Source organism: Petaurus breviceps, unplaced genomic scaffold (genome assembly GCF_028583685.1).
Source record: "Petaurus breviceps papuanus isolate PSGF00001 unplaced genomic scaffold, PetGlider_PUasm1.0 90333, whole genome shotgun sequence".
Lineage (NCBI taxonomy): Eukaryota > Metazoa > Chordata > Mammalia > Diprotodontia > Petauridae > Petaurus > Petaurus breviceps.
The window spans coordinates 454,881-473,817 of record NW_027187220.1 but is presented as its reverse complement, the minus strand read 5'-3'; the positions used below and the strand labels follow the sequence as shown (position 1 = coordinate 473,817).

Here is an 18,937-nt window from a genome sequence, read left to right as displayed (position 1 = left end):
GCAGTTGCAGAGCCACCGTCTCTGTTCTCTTGCTGTTTCTCTTTGGTAGCGTTGGAGTCTGTCCCTTTCCCTCCTCCTCCCCTCCCTGTGGGCGGAGACTGCCTGAAGAAAGTCTTGGTGCAACGATGGGGTCGTTTCTGCGCAGGCCCACAAGGCGTCTCATTAGTGGCTTTAGATTTGCCACTCCACTTGGTCCCGCCCCTTGGCGGCTGCTTGGTTGCTCCGACTCCGGGTCACCGCCCCTTCAGCCTTCCCTTGCCACGTGATTGATAACGTCATCCAGGCCCCGGCTCTCCTACCCCGGTGGTGTTCTGGGCCGGCTCCGGGCTTCTGTAGGCCGGGGCAGGCTTAGTCGGTGGTAGAGGGAGGGAGAGAGGTGGTGTAAGCCAGGCCGGGCCTGGATAAGAGTCAACTGAGTGGACAGGGCCCGGGGATCGGTGTCAGCAGAAGAAGGAGGAACTAGGGGCGGGAGGGTGGCTGCTACCGGGCTGGGACTCCCCCATGGAGCCCCCGCTCCCCGGAGCTGCTATCGGGTTGCTCACAGGTGAGGCAGGGACAGCCTGGGAATCGGGAGGGCATCTCTTGCAGAGGAAGGACGAATCTTCTCTGTTTTGGGTGCGGGGGGGGGGCGGGGGAGGAGGGGAGTCATTTGTGCGGGGAGGGAGGCTGGGCCGGAGGCCCCCAGTGCTTCTAAGAGCCCGAGGACGCACCTTATTTGTGGCTTTCCATGCGACCCGTCGGCAGCAATGGCCCTAGCTGTGGCTTCCCTTCCCTGGGAGTTACGGACCAACTCCCCTCTGTCCGTATTCCGTAGTCCCTCTGCATGGCGCCTGCCCCTGTAGCCCCTGTATGCTAATAGGCCGCCCCAGACATCCTGTCCTTCATGGTGCCCTTTCTGCAGTAACAGTGCCATCCGCCCCGCCCCCTCTCTCAGTGATGGACCAGGTTAATGTTCCTGTGCTCCTGTAACTTCAACATTCAATGACTGTCCTTCAAGTCTCCATTCTACCATTATGGCTCTGTCATTCTGTGGGCCAAGCTGTCCACCCACAGTAATAAGCCAAACTCATGACTACCTTCATCGGATTCCTCAAATTAATTAGTGGCTCCATCTGTGGCACCTGGAATAAGGGGTCAAGCACTGATTCTGTGCCCGTTCTCCATATCCCCTCTCTACCAGGACAGGCCTAGTGTCATCCCCACGTCCATGACATAATTTCACCCCCATATTTATGGTGTCGTTTTGCCCTATGTCTTCATGCCCCTCTTTCTTTGTAGTCCTGAGATAGCCATCCCCACTCTAATGACCCGCAGCTCCCCCTACACTTTGCCTCATAGTTGCGATGGAGTCATCCAAAGCCCTCTCTCTCTTCCCATCCTCATGCTAACCAGCTGGCTGGCTCATGACCCAGTGTCTGGAGTGATGGATCCATCTGTGACCCTGTGGCAGTTTCTGCTGCAGCTGTTGAAGGAACAGAGTAATGGGCACCTAATAGCTTGGACATCTAGCGACGGGGAATTCAAGCTGGTAGACGCTGAGGAAGTGGCCCGGCTCTGGGGGCTGCGAAAGAATAAGACCAACATGAATTACGACAAGCTGAGCAGGGCACTTCGCTACTACTATGACAAGGTGTGCTTCCTCCAGCCTGGCCTGGCTCAGGGGATCCCTGGCTTACCCTGGGGAGGCCAACCCATTGGGAGAGGGGTTTTGTGGGGGGCATGGGAGGAGGGTCTGGGCCTACCCCTGAACACCCCTGCCCCCCAAATTCCCACTTTTCCCAGAATATCATCCGAAAGGTGAGTGGGCAGAAGTTCGTCTACAAATTCGTGTCCTTCCCGGAGGGGCCAGGCCACGATGGGGAGGAGGGCCAGGTCCGGGCTGAGATTCCTCCAGAGCCCCTGCGGCCGCTGAAGGCCTCTCTAGGGAGCATTGGGTCCTCTGCTCCCACCCCTGTGCGCAGCAGCCGGAATGAATACATGCGTTCTGGGCTCTACTCCACCTTTACCATCCAGTCCCTGCAGCAGCTAAGGCCAGCCCGGTCAGTCCCGGAGCCACTCAGCCCAGCCAGCCTTGAGGCCCCAGAAACCCGAATGCCGCTTCAGGTCAGCATGTGTATGCTTGTGCCTCTGTGTCTGTGTCTGTATCCTGGAGCGGGGAGGGGACTGACTCAGGAGCCAATGGTGGTGGGAAGGATGACCCTCGGTCAGTTCTAAGTCTCGTCTCCTTCCTCGTCGTCAGGTCATCCTAATGGCCCCCGCCGAAGGCCTGGCGGAGGCTGGGGAGGCCGAAGCTTCCGCTGCAGCTGCATCTCTACTTCTACCGTCCGAGACGAAGGGGGAGAGGCCTCTGGAGGAGGGGGCTGCTGTTGCCATGGAGACTGGCGTGGAGGTCGCCGAGTCGCCTGGCTCGGACCCCGCCCCCGCGCCGGCCCCAGCAGCCGAAGCCCAACCTCCAGCCCCCTCCAAGGGTCGCAAACCCCGCGATTTGGAGTTGCCGCTGGGGCCAAGCCCCGAGCCGGCCGCGGTGTCGGGCCTTGGCCCGGCCCTCACACCCTCCCTACTCCCCTCCCACGCCCTGGTAAGCCGGAGAAGCCGTCGGGAGGGGGGCTTGGGAGGTTGGGGGCGGGGCCGAGGCGGGGCTTAAGCGGGCTTGCTCCAGTGTCCCTTGCCCTCCTCCCGTCCACCGCAGACCCCGGTGCTTCTGACGCCCAGTGCGCTGCCCCCCAGCATTCACTTCTGGAGCACCCTGAGCCCCATCGCGCCCCGCAGCCCTGCCCGCCTCTCCTTCCAGGTGCGGCCCCTGGAGGGGCGTGTCAATCCTTGTTTTTTGACTTCTACCCACCCAGGTCCATGTGTGTCTGTCCCTCCCGGCTTCCTCTGGTGGGCTCTAGTCAGTCTGTCTGTCTGTGTGTCTGTCATCTGTCTCTCCTCATCTCCGGACTCTCCCAGTCTTCACTCATTCTCATTCTCTCCCTCGCCTCTCATTCTCTCACACTCACTCTTTCTTTCACTCTCTCTCCTCTCTCTGTCTCTGTCTCTCTGTCTTTCTCTCCTCCCAGTTTCCGGCCAGCAGCAGCAGCAGCTCCCAGGCACATGTGTCTGTCCCCACACTCAGCATGGACGGCCTCTCCACCCCCGTGGTCCTCTCCCCAGGTCCCCAGAAGCCATGATTCTTTCTTTCCCAGGGACTTAAAGGACTGCATTATTTCAAAGGAGGATTGTGGGTCCCTGAATGGGCCAGGGAGGGGTGGAGGGGGAGGGAAGGGGACTCCAGGCACTGTGCTAAGCCCTTTTACAAATATGATCTCATTTGGTCCTCCCAACAACCTTGAGAGGTAGATGGTGTTTTTATCCCCATTTTGCAGATGAAGAAAACGGGACAGACAGAGATGAAGTGACTTACCCAGGGTCACACAGCTAGGGAGTGTCTGAGGTCACATTTGAACCCTGTTCTTTCTGACCCCAGCCTCAGTGCTCTTCGGGCTGTGGCGCCCCCTGGCTGCCTAATCCCACCTGCTCCTGGAGCAAGACTGGCTTTCCTCTGGGGCCATTTTAGTGCATGGAGGTAGAAGGTGGGAGAGGGGCGTTTCTTTATTTTCAGGTGCCCCGAGGCCCAGATTTTCTGAATGAAAAGAGGAAGATCCTGGCCTGAGTGTCCCTTTCTTTGCCCCCACCCCCGTCCCAGGAGCGAGCAGCCAGGAGCTGACTCTGCTTTTTTTGCCTTTTAAAATGCCTCATTCATTGATGAAAATCCAAAGCAAACCAAACTATGGGGGAACAACCGACCACAGAAGAATGGCTTTCCCCTCCCCAGCATGGGAGGAAGTGACGTCCCTGCCTTGACTTCCAGGAAAGGAAGGTCACTTGGCTGCTATCCGGGAAATACTGGACAGGAGAAGGAACTGCTTTGACTATGGGAAGACAAGGTCCTTTCCTTGGGTCTGGCTCTCGGGTTGTGACCTTTTTAAACCAGGAAGTGGTGATTGAGAGTGAAAGTCTGGCCCAGTTTTCCTTGTGACTGAGATAGGCCTCTGACCTAGCTCCTGGGGGCGGGGGTGAAACTAGGCTTGGGGCGGTTGGAATGGGCTCCCTGGCCAGGGCACCCAGCCTCGAGCTTTGGGCGGCTACTTGACACCAAAGCTTTATGAACAAGGCATCCAACAGTCAAGGTCCTCCAGGTGCTCGTGCCTGAGGCTCTTCCCTTCCCACTGGGTGGCCTGCTGAGGGCCCTGGGATCTGGTGGGATGTGCAATCCCTGAATGTTGCTTTCTAGTCTACCCCCCCCCCCCATCCACCCCAAGGTGATGGTGAAGTTTGGAGGGAGGCTGTGACCACACACACACACCTATCTACATACATACACACATATACACTTTGTATATAGAGATCTAATAGCTAACACTTAACATATCACTTATTATGTCTTAAATGCTTTACAACTATCACATTTCATCCTCACAACAACCCTGGGGGGAGGGGCTGATATCCTCAGTTTACAGATAAGGAAACTGTAAGACAAAAGGGAATTTACTAGCCCAGGGTCACACAGCTAATAAGTGTCTTTGGTCAGATTTGAACTCAGGTTCTGATTCAGCCTAGGGCTCTCTCTCTCTTCTACCACCTAGTATTGGCCTGTGCTCTGAACCTTGAACTTATACTCATCCTGAGACTTTGTATTCAACCTCAAACCCAGACTTGGTTCTCAACTCAGACTGACCTGGTACCAGACAATACCCTGACCTCTGTCAGCCAACCCTAATCCCAGGCCCCAACTGAAACCTGAAGCCTAAGGAAGGCCACAGAAAAAGGCCTGAGCTCAGCCTCAGAGTAGGCTACTCATCCTACCACTACCACACAAAGTCCTGGCCTCAAACGGAGCCCTACTTCATATCCTGGACAGTGCTCTGACCCAATTCTGGGCACCAACCATCAACCTGGTTCTACCCTTTACCTTCCTCAGAAGGAAATCTGATTAAGGTCTCACATTAAGCTCTGACCCAATCCCCTCACCCCTGATGGAGAGCTGATCCTTGACTGATCCCTGACACCCCAGTTCAAGGTATTGAGTCCAATGTATCTGCCAAGTATTGGAGTTTCTGCTTGAAGACTCCTCAGTGAGGGAAGCACACCTGCTCTCTGGAGGTAGCCCATTCACCTTGGGTTACCTCTCATTGTTGGCAAGTCTTGCCCTGTGACTAGCCTAAATCTGTGCCTTTGCAAGCACCCCCCCCTCCTCATTCTATCCCCATCTAGTTCCCCTCAGTCTACTTTCCTGTACTTCCTTCAGTTGTCCTCTCCATTTTCTCCAACTTCCTCAATGGCTACCCCCAAATGTGGCGCCCTGAAGTGCAGTCGGTCCTCCCCAGGGCCTGTCACCTTCCCCTTCACACACACACTGCCATTCTATGTTTATACTTCCTTTTTTTGGTTATCATGTCACACTGTTGACTACTGTTGACCTTAGTGATGGTCATAACGGGCTTGTTACTGAAGTGGAATTTTTGATCCCAAGTATAAGACTGTCCCAACATCAGGTTAAGTCTGATCTGGGCCCCAGGCTCAGCCCTGGCAGCAGACTTGAGGCCAGACCCTAGAATGACACCTGTCCCAGCCCTGAGGTTTGATTTGGGAGTTAATAACTGACCCTAGTTCTGAATTGGGCCCTAAACTTAGCTGAAGAGTTGAGGCCTTGGCCTGGCACTTAGATGCCCCAACTCCCACCCCAAATCCAGCATTGCCTCTGGTCCTGGCCCCACACAGAACTGTGACCCCACTCTGACAGAGCCCTGATCGTCGACAAAACTCTGAAGCCTGGGTCCAGGTTCAGTCTTGTCCTTGACTGCATCTTGGGACTGAGCCTAACCTAACCTTTACCTCTACCTAAGCACTGTAGCCCTCATGGTTACCTAAATCCTTAGACCTTCATAATGGTGAACTTGGAAATGATCTTCTCTTATGAAAATCTTGTGTACTTCTAGCTTCTTTCTGTCTACCTCAAGCTTAATTCCATCTTCCTCTTCACTCCCTTTTAGGCCAGGTGTGTTACCTTCATAGTAGGTCTTAGAGTTCTGTTGTTCCAAGTCCGCATTGTCTTCCTTTGACTCTCTATTCTTGCCAGTCAGGCATGAGCCTTGGGTCCCACTCACCATCTGGCTGCTGATCAGTGCAGGAAATTAGTTACACAATGATTTGGACTCTAGGTCTCCTACAGATTCCTGTTTTCTCATCTAAATGAGGGTAAGCCTGCAGTGACTGCATTTCCTCCAGCCCCAGCCGTCCAGTTCCACTTCCTCCTCCTTCTTGGCAGAGGATGGAGTCTCTTCCTTTATGGAGAACATTCTACAGGAAGAGGTATCCTCTCCACCCAAGACTAGGCCCTCAATGCTGGCCCCAATACTTTCTCCAGCTCCTTGTGCCTCCTAGAGCCTACCAAGAGTCCAAGTTACCTCCAGAGTTGAAACAAAAGCAACCTTCGTTTGGTCCTCCCATCCCCTCCAGCCACTATCCCATACCTCCTCTCTTCCTCAGCTCAAATCCTAGACAAAGCCATCTATAGTCACTGCTACCATTTCTCCTCAAATCTTTGTGTTGTGGCTTCTGAGCTCAAGCTTGGATGTGACAACCCAGTGGCCTTTTCTCATCCTCTTGTTCCCCTTTTCACCCTTGGCTTTGGTCACTGCAGCTTCTCTCATTTGCAGGCTCTGCACTGGCCCATCTTCTCTCCTCTGTCCCTTCAGGAGATCCTCTCCCATAGCTTCCATCCATGCTCCTCTTTACAGATCACTCATAAATCTTTTTTTTTTCTTTTTGGAGGGGGGGAAGGTAGGGCAATTGGAGTTAAGTGACTTGCCCAAGGTCACACAGCTAGTAAGTACTTGTTAAATGTCTGAAGTCGGATTTGAACTCAGGTCCTCCTGACTCCAGGGCCAGTGCTCTATTCACTGTGCCAGCTAGCAGCCCCAATGACTCATAAATCTTTCATACCCTAACTCTCATTCTCTTTCTCAAACTCCAGACCTGCTGGAGTTTAGTAAGTTGACCCATCTGCAGCTCAGTCTCCACAGGCCCTAATGTCCACTCACAGTTTTCATAATAGCCTCTAAACTGGTCTCCTTTCCAGTCTGTCCTCCATCCAGTTGCCAAAAGAATTTCCCAAAGGCCCAGGACTGTCTCTGGAATCAGCCTTGAACACCTGGGCCTCAATTCTCAGGCCCTCCACCCAGTATTTGCTTGTGTCTCTTGGTGGCTGGCCAGCTGACTTGACATCCCCAACCTCCTCAGCTCTGGCTCTTGCTACAAAGTTCAGTTCAGTTCCTCTGGGAAACCTTCCTTGACCTCTCCACTTGTTGGTGCTCTCAGGCCTCACCCTTAGAAGGCACTTTATGAATGTTTTGGAATTGAGGACCATTATCCCTGGCCCTGGCCTGAGCCTTTGACCCCAACTTTTATGGAGAGATATGGGGCTAGAGGGGCTGCAGGAGAGAGTCTGCTCAGGGCTCGGGGGGACCCTTTCCCAGCCTCTCCCTCTTCCCATCCCCCAGAACACTTCTCTTGGGAACCTTGCGGGAGGGGGGCAGCCAGTGCAGCCACCATCCTGGCAAGCAGAGAGCCTTCTAGAGAGAGTGGACTAGGGCCCCATTGGGGAAGGCCAATTCTAGCCTTCTTCCTCCAGTTCCTTCCTCCTTGAGACTTGACTTCCTCTTTCTCTGCTGAGTCAGGGGGCTGACCCAGAGGCAAAGGGGATTGAGGCAGGGCTTTAAAGCCTAGGAGTTCCCTCCTTCCCTTCCAACTGGTCGCCATGGCCTTCAGCGCCATCTGTCCATGTCTCCCCAAGCTGCTGCTGCTGCTGCTGCTCCTCCTCGCCATGGTCCTCTCACCCCATGGGGCAGGTAACCTGGACTCTGCCTCTTCTTCTTTGCCCACATTCGCTCCCAACCTCCTCCCTGATTGGCACTGCATTCCTGGACCCATTTTAGCCCAGTCTCCCCACCTTCCCACAATGTAGGTGACATGTATGCTGTGTTCTCTGGCGTAGGCGGGGAGTCTGTGCGTTGCTTCTCCAACTTTGAGGAGGCTTCCAGCCAATGCCAAGGGCTCCTGGGCGAGGGTGTCAGCAAGGATGCCTGCTGCCTCAATGCCGCCCACGGCTTCCAGATTCCAGGGAGCCAAACCTGCTGGGCCTGCGGGTGAGGGGGTGTCTGGGCCACGATTCCACCAGCTTCTTGGTGGAAGCATATGGGCAGTGTAGAGACAGTGGCAGGGGGGAGGGAAGGGAAAGGAAAGGGAGGAAAGAGAAGCAGAGACATGAAGGGAGAACCCAGACCCACCAAGACCACAAGAAGGCAGAGCTAGAAACCCAGGCACAGGCATTCCAGGAAGTTCATGGGGAAGAGCTACGGGGAGGCCTCACTCCAGTGACCTCACTTTCATACCCCAGGGCCCCACGATGGTCACCGTGGTCCGCCTGGTCCCCATGTTCTATGTCCTGCACAGAGGGTTCCCAGCTGCGTCACCAACGCTGCCTGGGCCAGGGAGGCCTGTGCCCTGGGGAGGGGCAGCTTGGGAGCCTTCGTTGGGAGTTACAGGCATGTCAAGACCAGGACTGTTGTCCAGGTGAGTCAGGCCCAGGGAAGCCATCGACTGGAAGGGATAAGAATATAGAGCCTGGCTTCTAATCCCAGCTGTCCTTGTCTGTCTCTTAGAGGCTGGTGCTTGGGCTGACTGGGGGTCATGGACGGCATGCTCCGTAACTTGTGCCCAGGGTTTGCGGAGCCGCCGAAGGGCCTGTGACCAACCAGCCCCAAAGTGTGGGGGCAGCTGCTCTGGTGGGGAAACTGAGACTGAACCATGTAACACAGAGGCCCTCTGTCCCAGTGAGTGCCTTACCCTGCCCTGCCCTAGACACATGCCTGGGAAGGACAGGCTGTACATGACGAGCTCCTTTTTGTTTCAGTACATGGGGCCTGGGCAGCCTGGGGGCCTTGGGGAGTCTGCTCAGCCTCCTGTCATGGGGGACCCCAGGCCCCTAACCAACACAGAACCAGAACATGCTCTTCTCCAGCCCCTTCAGTCCAGCCCCCTGGGAACCCCTGTATTGGCCAGGCCTATGAGCAGCAGGGCTGTAAAGGCCTCCCACCTTGTCCCGGTACGTACTAAGGGGAATTAGGGTCCCTCAGGGTTGGGCCCAGCTCCCCTTCCTTCCCACACCCCTCTTTCCATCATTCTCTCCCTCCTGTCCTCCATCCCCCTTGCCCCTGCTCCCTGGGGCAGGCTCATCCTCTCTGCTTCTGTCTCTACAGTGGAGGGTGGCTGGGGCCCCTGGGGGTCTACTAGCCCCTGCTCAGTGACCTGTGGCCTGGGTCGGACCCGGGAACAGCGTCTGTGCAACCACCCCCCACCTCAGCACGGAGGCGCGCACTGTGCTGGAGATGCAATCCGCGATGGCCTGTGTAACACAGGCCAGCCTTGCCCAGTCGATGGGCACTGGGCTCCCTGGGGGGCCTGGGAGACTTGTACCCGGCTCCCATTCTCCAACATCGCGTGTCAGGATAAGCCAGGTCAGCAGCAGCGCTCTCGAGTCTGTGAGGGCCGGCTCTACAATGGCCGCCGCTGCACAGGCCGCTTCCAGGAGACCCGCCATTGTTACAACATCCACCTGTGCCCCTGTAAGTGCCCCTTTCCTGGATTGGCTGGTTGGGCCTATCTTGCAAGATTCTGACCCTGCCCTGTCCTTTTTCTCCCTCAGTGGATGGCTACTGGACAGCCTGGGGACCCTGGGGTCTCTGTACACCCCCCTGTGGTCCCTTTCCCACCCGCTCTCGCCTGCGTCACTGCATGGCCAAGTTGCCTGCTTACCCGTGAGTGGGGGACCCACCTCAAGAAGGAGGAAGGGGACTTCCTAGGGGACCTCAGGACTCAAGAAGGAGAGGGTAGGGTGAGGGACCTTCTTGGGGTGACAAGGACCAAGGCTTGCCTAGGAACCTCACTGCAGTGGGTCCATGACTCCCATGAAGGACAGTTAGGGCTCAGGCTGAGAGAGATTAGGGTTCTCAGGACCACTGTCCATATCTGATCTAGGCCCACAGTGACCATGGTGGAAGGCCAGGGGGAGAAGAATGTGACATTCTGGGGCAGCCCCAGACCCCGCTGCTCTGAGCTGCAGGGACAAAGGGGGAAGGTGGAAGAGAAGAAACCGTGTCTGCACCCCCCACCCTGCACTGACCCCCTGGCAGAGGGAGCCTGACCCAGAATTTTGTGTGCCTTGATCATCCTGGGGGCGGAAATATGGGGAATAAACCAAGATCTCCCAGCTGAAAGTCTGACTTTTGATGGGAGTGGTGCTGGAGAAGGGCAGATAAGATCTGGCCTGAGCTTAGAGAGATCTGTGTGCCTGTGTGCGTCCGTGTGTGTTGTGACAAGGGGAGGGGACAGGGCAGGATGAATGACTCAGGCCATAGGCAATGGCTTCTCCACAGACACACACATACACAGTCAGTCAGATAGTCTTAATAATCCCCATTGTTTGCCGGGCACCAGGGATCAGGAGACAGTCAAAACCCCCTCTCCCTGCTCTCCAGGAGCACATCCATTTGCTGCATGTGTTAGGAGAAACATGAGAGCCAGAAATGGCAATTTGCAGAGGGCTCCTGAACTAAGGAGGTGGCTTTTGGTAAGGCTGCTTCTAAGACAGACAGGTGGAAATGACCAGCAGGCATTTGGTGATGTTGGTTTGAGGGGCTTAGGATGGAGCCTGGAGCTGGAGACAGAGACCTGTAGAGATGCTATGTAGGAAGAGCCTGTAGGCTCAACTAGTCCAATCCCTCATTTCACAGAAGACAAAACTGGGGCCTGGGGAGGGGAATGAGTGTCCAAGTCTAAATTAAAATCCCTCTGCTCCAGCTCGAACTTCCTTGTTCATCTCTGACTCCTCCACAGTAGACACTCAGTAAGTGTTGACTTTTGAAAATAATTTTTATTGCAATCTTTTTTGTTGTTTGTTTTTTGCTTTGCCAGAATTTCTCCCTTGGTCCCAGGACCAAGCTTTGGGCTAGCACCCCTTCCCCCCCAGTTAGGGGTGGGACATAGACAGTAACACAGGAGCAGGAGAAACCAGGAGGAGAAGGTTGGCTACAGTGTCCTCTGCTACAATGTCAGAAGGAGGAGGATTGAAAGAAGGCCATTGGATTTGGTCATTGAGATTTACCTGATGGCTTGGGAGACAGGAGAGGAAATGAGAACCAAGGCCTTTTGTGATGTTTGTCCCTGGACAAAGGGAAGGTCTAGGGAGGGGCTTTAAGGGTAGCAGGGAAAGTGCCAGTAGCTATAGTTAGGTTGAAATGGAGGCCATGGTCCATCCCATTCCTTGTCTAGAACCCTAAGGAAAGGAGGAGCCAATGGCTGATGCTGGGGGGGGGGGGAGGTCCAAACCTTGTGCCATATAGACTGGGGGAGAAGACGGATCTTATAGGGAGGGTGAGAGAAGAGGTCTCCACCAAGCACTGTGGAGAGTGCAATAAAGGGTCTACTAGGGAGGGGTGGAAGTCCCAGTTGAGATGTAGGCAATTTGTTCCCCCATCTACACTTCCTCCTTTTCATTCCCCTCCCCCTCAGCCCATCCTCCTTCCCACTCCTTTTTCCCCTCACATTTCATCCCTCACACAGATACATACTCTGCCAGTGAGGAGGAGGGACCCAGGGCTGGGCATGATCCATCTTCAGGCATGGAATTTGGAATCATGAGACCTGGATCTAAATCTGACTCTTCCACTGAAGGAGTCTGGTACCCTGGATAAGTCCACACCCTTTCTGAGCCTCAATCTCTCCTACTGTCAAATGAAACAATTGACCCTGGTGATCTCTGGTGCCCCGTGTAGTTCTGGTATTCTTTAGTGCTCTGGCTCAGGGGTGGTTTGAGTGAGAGCTTGTGTGGGTGCTGATGAGGGAGATCCTCAAAATGAGGATCCTGTTTTGAACTGGAAGGGGCTTTAGTTAGATACCACTTAAGTGGCCAGATTGAGATTGGCTCCCAGACCTCCAGACTCTATTCAGGATACTGTGCTGGGGTCATTATCATTCTTCTCAGGCGAGGAAACTGAGGGAGAAGTGACATGGTCATGGTCACACAGCTAGAAAGGGCTGGATCCAGAGAGATCTTTTGGTTGCAAGTTGTGGTCTCATTAGGAAGATTCCTCAGAGGCCTGTCACCAACCTGGGGAAGCACATTGTGGGACAGAAGGAGAGATTGCATCTGGGTAGAGTTTGGAATTGGGAGTTGGAGGACCCCAAGCAGAATCCTGGCTTTGCCCCCTTCCTTGTAGACTTCCTTGGTTTCCTCATTAACAGAACGATTGGGTTGAACTAGATTTCTGAGGGCCTTTTTAGCTCTAAACAGTTGGATCCTAGGAGCCTGCCTGGAGGAAGTATGTGCTTGAATGGCACTTGGGGCAGAGCTTTGTAATATTTCTGTGTGTGTTTTTTCTGTCTTTACCAATCCCAGGATGTTCAGGGACACATTCTACTTTCCTCTTGAATCCTTAGTCCCCTTGTGCTGTCACTCATGCCTTGCTAAGCTCTGAGCAGTGATAAAAAAAATTCGAACTGACAAACTCAAAAGAGCCATTGCAAACTGTTAATGACCATAGGAAAGAATTTTCCAAATCACTGATAATGGGAGAAATGCACATTGAAGCATCTCTGTGGTTTCATGTCATACCTAGCAAGTTGGCAAAGATGTCAAAAGATGGGAATAGTCAATGTTGGAAGGGTTGTAGGAACATAGGCACACTAGTGCATTGTTGGTGGAGCTGTGACTCAGTACAACCATTCTGGAAAGTAATTTGGAATTATGTAAATCAAGTGACTAAAAAGTATGCCCTTTTGGACCCAGAGATTACACCCCAAGGAGCCATAGGTAACTAGAAAGTTCTCACATACTACAAAAAAATTTATAGCAGCATTTTATGTGATAGCTAAGAATTGGAAACAAAGTTGATGCCCACCTACTGGGGCATGGCTAAACAAATGGTGGTTCATGAAGGCCATGGAATATTACTATGTAGTAAGAAAAGATGTGGGTGTGGAACACAGAGAAGCATGAGGAGTCTTCCATGAACTGATGAAGAGGGAAGGAAGCAGCACCCAGAAAACAATATATACAATGTCTACAACAACACCACCACCCATACAGAAAACACCTCAAAGTGAATGCTGCAGCAGGACAAAGACCAAGCATGGTCTTGAGGAAGATACAGGAGAAGATGGCCCCCCTAACACCCTGGGCCATGGCTAGGGAGCATTGCATACATTGACAGCTGTTTTGGATATGTTGATTGGTTTTGCTTATTTTTCTCTTTAAAACATATTATTTGTTATATAAGATAGTTCTCTAGGAGTGAGGGGATACTGGGAGAGGAATTCTGGTGAGGTTGGAAAAAAGATATCAATAAAAATGGTTTTCAAAAGTCAACACTTAATTGAGTGTCTACTGTGGGGGAGTCAGAGATGAACAAAGAGGTTCTGGCTGGAGCAGAGGGATTTGAATTTAGACTTGGACATTCATTCCTCTCCCCAGGCCCCAGTTTTGTCTTCTGTGAAATCAGGTGATTGGACTAACTGAGCCTAGTCTCCCCTACCCCTGGGAACTTGAACGTTCCCAGCTAGTCAGTCCTTTCCTCTTTCTCTGGACCTCACTTTTGTCCTGTGTAAAGTGATTGAGGGGTGGGGAGGGAGGCTTAGGTGATAACTAAGGTTATTATAACTATTTTAGTTCTCCTGACCTCAGTTTCTTCCTCTGCAGAATGATGGGATTAGGCTACACAATATGGTATAGTGATGTGACATATAAAAAGTTCCAGAGACATAATTTCTGGGGAATTAACAAGTTTATGAATTATGACTAGTGAATAATTAATTAAAGGTGTAAAGCCATGCATGAGCAGCTTTCCAGAGGACTGCTGCTGTGGACAGCTTTCAAGGTTCTGATTATATAGTATTGTGAGCTCTCTATTCAATAACAAATCAGAGCAAAACATTCATAGAAAATCAAAATATAGCATTCACAATGTTACAACTTATCACAGAAAATTGAAATACAGCATTCACCATGTCACAACTCAACAACTTTTCACTAAGATGGCCACATAGTTTTTACCAAAGTGGTCACATAGTTTTAAACAAAGTACATTCATTTAGTCAATTACAAAACCCTTAATTCAATCACAAAGTACAAAAGTCAAGGTTCTCCACCCCTAGGTCACAGTAAAGCACAATCTTCTCAGTCAGTACACAGTATCCAAGTAAAGTCTTCTTTCAGCTTGACTCCAGGCTGGCTCTCAGCTTCCATGGTCCCCATTCCAACTGTCACCTGGGTTCAAAGGCAGGCAGCTCCCAGTTCCTTGTCCAGCTCCTTGTCCAGTTCCCACTCCATATTGAAGTTCACAGTGTCCAGTCCACCTCAAGTCCTTCACAGTTCCTGTTTCTGGGAAGACAAAGCTTGACAGAGCCACAATAATATTCATGCATATTGCCGGCACCATCAATCAATTCACTATCTGCCTGTGAAATCAACTCAGACCCGCCAACAAGGTCTGGGAACTCAACACAAAGCATCAACATAGAAATCAACACAGACCCACAAACAAGGTCCAAGAGGTAAGCACAAATCATCAGTACAGTCCCAGGACCTCCAGAACCCTCATCCAGGACTTCTGTAAACATACAACCAGTAAATCCTCTTTCAGGGCTTCTAGTAAGGTCCCAGGGCTTCTGTACAAAGTATCACAAACAAACATCAGCACAGAGTGCCAGGATACCACAAGTTTTCTCCTTCTTGACTCTGCCATCACAGGAGTCTTCTTCTCCGTTCTGTTGTTTCTAGCCTGGGCCTCTCCTTATAGATGGTCATTAGCTCCTCCCCTTCCTGTTGCAGGAGTTCATGAGTTCTAGGGTTCACAAGTTCTGTTTCTTCTTTTTTGCCTTTTTTTAGAGGGCAGTTGGGATTAAGTGACTTGCCCAAAGTCACACGGCTAGTGTGTTAAGTGTCTGAGGCCAGATTTGAACTCAGGTCTTCCTGACTCCAGGGCCAATGGACACTTTCTGTTTCTTAGCAGACTTGATACAAGGCTCAAAAGAAGCTTGAGCTGAAACAAGGTGTGAACTACTTCTGTGCTTGTGTTACAAAAGATGGTTCATGGCAGCCTATTGACACTTATATGGGCTTGGAAGAGTCACCTATGATTGGCTAACAGTTGATAAGAAGCATGAACATTCTAATGAAAATGGGCCTATTCTAATGAGGGGCTGGAGGATGGGTCTTTGATTAGGTCAGTTTTACTCCCAGGACCCCCTCCCCCAGTCCAGCCCCAGAATTCTCGACAAAGCCTGAGGAGAACACAATGGGCTGGAATTCACCCAGACTCAATCTCTTGATCTTTTGATCAGACTTAAACTTGCCCAGCTGGGTGAGGTCTGAATAAGATAGAGGATAATGTTCAATTAAGTCTCATTGTCAGCAATATCCTTCAGATAATGGCAGAATAATGGATGAAGAAATAGAAAGGGGTAAAAATCTTAGTGCTAATTCAATGATTGGTTATTAATATAAGATAATCATATAACATATAATATAATCATTTCTCCTAGGGAACAGAGCACTAACTTTAAGGTCATGGGTTAGAAGTGCCAAAGCTTGGGGCGGCTAGGTGGCTCAGTGAATAGAGCACCGGTCGTGGAGTCAGGAGGACCTGAGTTCAAATCCGGCCTCAGACACTTAACACTTACTAGCTGTGTGACCTTGGGCAAGTCACTTAACCCCGGTTGCCCTCCAAAGAGCAAAAAAAGTGAGAGCTGGAAGTCTGCTGGCCTAATCTTCACAAGCCCAATCTCTTGGAGGTCTCAGTTAATAGAACCAGGACCTGAAATAGAATAGAAACAGGGCCCCAAAAGGGCAAGTTATGTAGCATCACACTCTTCCCCTTGGCTTCTAGGTCCAGTTGGGGAAGGGAAGGAAAGAAAGGGAATAAGTGTTTAAAGATCCCTATGTGGCAGGTACTGTGCTGAGTGCTTTATAGATAGCTCATTTGATCCTCCCAACAGATGAGGAAACTGAGGCAAATAGGGTGAAGTATCTGAGGCTGAATTTGAACTCAGGAAGATGAGTCTTCTTGACTCCAGGTCTGGTGCTCTTTGCACTATGGCGCCACCTAGCTGCCCCTATGTGCCAGGACCTGTGCTAAGTTAAATGCCAAGGACACAGATCCAAGCCAGAAAGATAATCCAAAAGCTTCCATTCTGAGAGGTGAAGCAGTGGCCAAGGAGGACTGTTTTGCATAAGGACATCATGATGGTGGTCCTGGATGGATGGATGGTGAAAGGAAATGATCTGGCAGCTGGAGATCACCAAGCAGAACCATTTAATGAGTGGTCAAAAGATATGAACAGAAAGTTCTCAAAAGATGAATTACAAACTGTTAACCAGCATAGGGAAGATGCTCCAAATCCCGAAGGATAAGAAAAATGCAAATCAAATCAACCGTAAGATTCTACTCTACATCCTGCAAATAAGCAAAGATGACAAAAGATGAGACTAGGCTGTGTGACAGGAACCATTCTGGAAAGCAGACTGGAATTATGCTCAGAAAAGTAGGGGAAACTCAAAGGCTGACCCTCCCCTTTAATGCAGAAACCACTGTGCCAGGCATAGAGCCCAAGGAGGTCAGGGACAAAAAGAAAGGTCTCACAGACACCAACATATGAATAGAAAATAAATGGAAGCTAAGTGGGTGCCCACTGATTAAAGAATGGCTGAATAAACACAGTACATACATATAATAGAGTATTGCTGGGCCATAAATGGGCACATGAATTTAGAGAAACAGATGAGGCACTGGGGCAGTGGAACATTGGGGAAAGCATCAGGCTTAATTGTTGCATGGCTTTGTTTTGCTGAATTGGCTTTTATCCTGTGTCTTTGTTTTCTTATTCTTTGTTATAAGCAAGAGGGAAGTGGTATAGTATTCAGACATGAAAGTGGTGGAGACCACAAGACAACAATGACCATTTTAAATCCTATATGGCTGGTGTAGTGTCCAGCACTCTGGGTCTGGAGAATGCCTGAGCTACTCCGCTATTCTTTCACTTTCCATTTCCTCATTTGTATGAAATGGCTTCACTGGATTGTTTCAAGGATCAAGCATGTCTGTAGAGTGCTTTGTGAATCATTCATTCTCCTCCAAACCTCAAGCCTCATGTCTCATTGTTTCCTCCTTTGCACGTGTTTTGATGAGGAGGTTCCAGGGCCAGCTCCTCCCCTCGTGCCCCACCATCTTCTGCTTACTTTATCATTTGTCACCTTACTCTTCCTCCTCTTGGTCCCTTCCATGCTGCCGAGGTCTCTCCTACCTATAAAATACTTTCATTTGATCCCAACATCCCCTCAAGATATCATTCCATATCTTTGTATCTTTTCAGATCCAAACTTCTAGAAAAAAGTGATCTCCCTTTGCTGCCCTCATTTCTTCTTTTACTTCTCAACATTTGGGGGCCTAACTTACAAGCTCAGCATTCAAATGAACCTGTTCTCCCTGAGGCTATTTCTTTAGAATCTCTTCACAGATCTGATAGCCTCTGTCCATTTCTCCTGGATACTCTCCATTCTTGAGTTTCTGTGATGCTGCTCTCCCTTGGTTCTTTTACTTGTCTGGCCATTCCTCAGTTTCCTTTGATGGATCATCATCCATGGTTCCTTTTCTGTAGGTGCCCCATGGCTCTTTTCTGGGTCCTCATTCATTGCTTCTTTCTTCACATACTCTCTTGGTTAGCTCATCTGCTTTCATGAATTCAATTATCATTTCTCTTGTAGGCCTACATATCGAGCCCTAGTCACTCTCCTGAGCTCTAGTCTTCAATTTGCATCTGCTTATTAGGCATTTCTAACTGGATGCCCAATAGGCCAGATGCCCAGTAGGCTGGATGCCCAGTAGGCCAGATGCCCAATAGGCCAGGTGCCCAGTAGGCTGCATGTCCAGTAGGGCAAATGTCCGATAGGCATCTCAAATTCACCACATCTAAAAGTGAAGCTGTTATTTTGTTCCTCACACCCTCCCCTCTTTCCAACTTCTCTATTATCATCCAGGGCACCACCACCTTCCAGTCACCTGCTCAAGAAGCTCTGGTGGCTCCCTCTTGCCACTTGGATAAAATCCAGACTTCTGCACTGTCACATTCTGGTGACTTTCCCATATCCCTTCTTGGCTTTTTTTTTTTTTTTTTGGTGAGCCAGGAATGCTCTCTCTGCTCACCTGGGCCTCTTGGGTCCATAATTAGCTCCTTTTAAGGTTCATGTTTGGAATCATGTCTCCTGCCCATGGAGACCCATCCTGATCCCTATCCTGCCATTACGGTGCTCCCCCCATAGAGTAATTGGCATTTATTCAGTATGGATTTGGTATTTCTTTATCTGTGAACAAGTTTTCCCCTAGTAGAATGTCAGCTTCTCAAGGGTAGAGAATGTTTCATTGTTTGTCTCTATCTCCAGCTCCTAGCACCATGTCTGACACAGTAAATGCTTACATAAAATCAAAAAGGGGGAAGTGTGTGTGTGTGTGTGTGTGTGTGTGTGTGAGAGAGAGAGAGAGAGAGAGAGACAGACAGACAGACAGACAGACAGACAGAGATGGGGGGGTAGGGGAGAGACAGACACAGAAAGAAAGAGACAAAGAAAGAGATCGATAGACACAGAGATACAGAAAGAGCCACAGACAGACAACAGAAGACATGAAGGGACATGGCGAGGCTAAAGGTTGGGCCTGCAGCACTGGGTTGGGCCGCGCCCTTTTTCACTGGTCCCAGTGCAGCCCAGCGAGCGTTGGCGGCGACCTCATCAGCACCAGGGCCAGCGCCACCCCCACAGCCCCTGCACGTCGGAATCCTCGCCTAGGCT

At 51.1% G+C, this 18,937-nt stretch overlaps 1 protein-coding gene across 11 annotated transcripts; it reads left to right on the top strand.

The window, feature by feature from the left end:
• Nucleotides 1-52: 52 nt before the first annotated feature.
• CFP (complement factor properdin) lies at nt 53-10,316 on the top strand. 11 transcript variants are annotated; one of them, XM_069108123.1, is made up of 11 exons: nt 53-544; nt 1,393-1,630; nt 1,783-2,103; nt 2,240-2,578; nt 2,690-2,791; nt 8,036-8,186; nt 8,438-8,613; nt 8,954-9,145; nt 9,404-9,665; nt 9,746-9,857; nt 10,078-10,316. In XM_069108123.1, the coding sequence occupies exons 2-11, from the start codon at nt 1,424-1,426 to the stop codon at nt 10,241-10,243; spliced, it is 2,028 nt and encodes a 675-aa protein (XP_068964224.1). In that variant the 5' UTR covers nt 53-544; nt 1,393-1,423; the 3' UTR covers nt 10,244-10,316. The 11 variants fall into 11 exon arrangements, 9 of the variants coding, with proteins under 9 accessions (XP_068964224.1, XP_068964230.1, XP_068964232.1 ...); XM_069108124.1 differs by lacking the exon at nt 53-544 and having other exon boundaries at nt 630-1,630; nt 9,459-9,665; XM_069108122.1 differs by lacking the exon at nt 53-544 and having other exon boundaries at nt 635-1,630.
• The last annotated feature ends 8,621 nt before the right edge of the window (nt 10,317-18,937 follow it).

Bases quoted from the DNA above. Each gene is read 5' to 3' on its own strand.
- CFP (XM_069108122.1), top strand. From the start codon at position 1,259: ATGCCCCTCTTTCTTTGTAGTCCTGAGATAGCCATCCCCACTCTAATG. The intron at 2,104-2,239 runs GTCAGCATGTGT...CCTCGTCGTCAG, and splicing joins AAACCCGAATGCCGCTTCAG to GTCATCCTAATGGCCCCCGC. The intron at 2,579-2,689 runs GTAAGCCGGAGA...CGTCCACCGCAG, and splicing joins TACTCCCCTCCCACGCCCTG to ACCCCGGTGCTTCTGACGCC.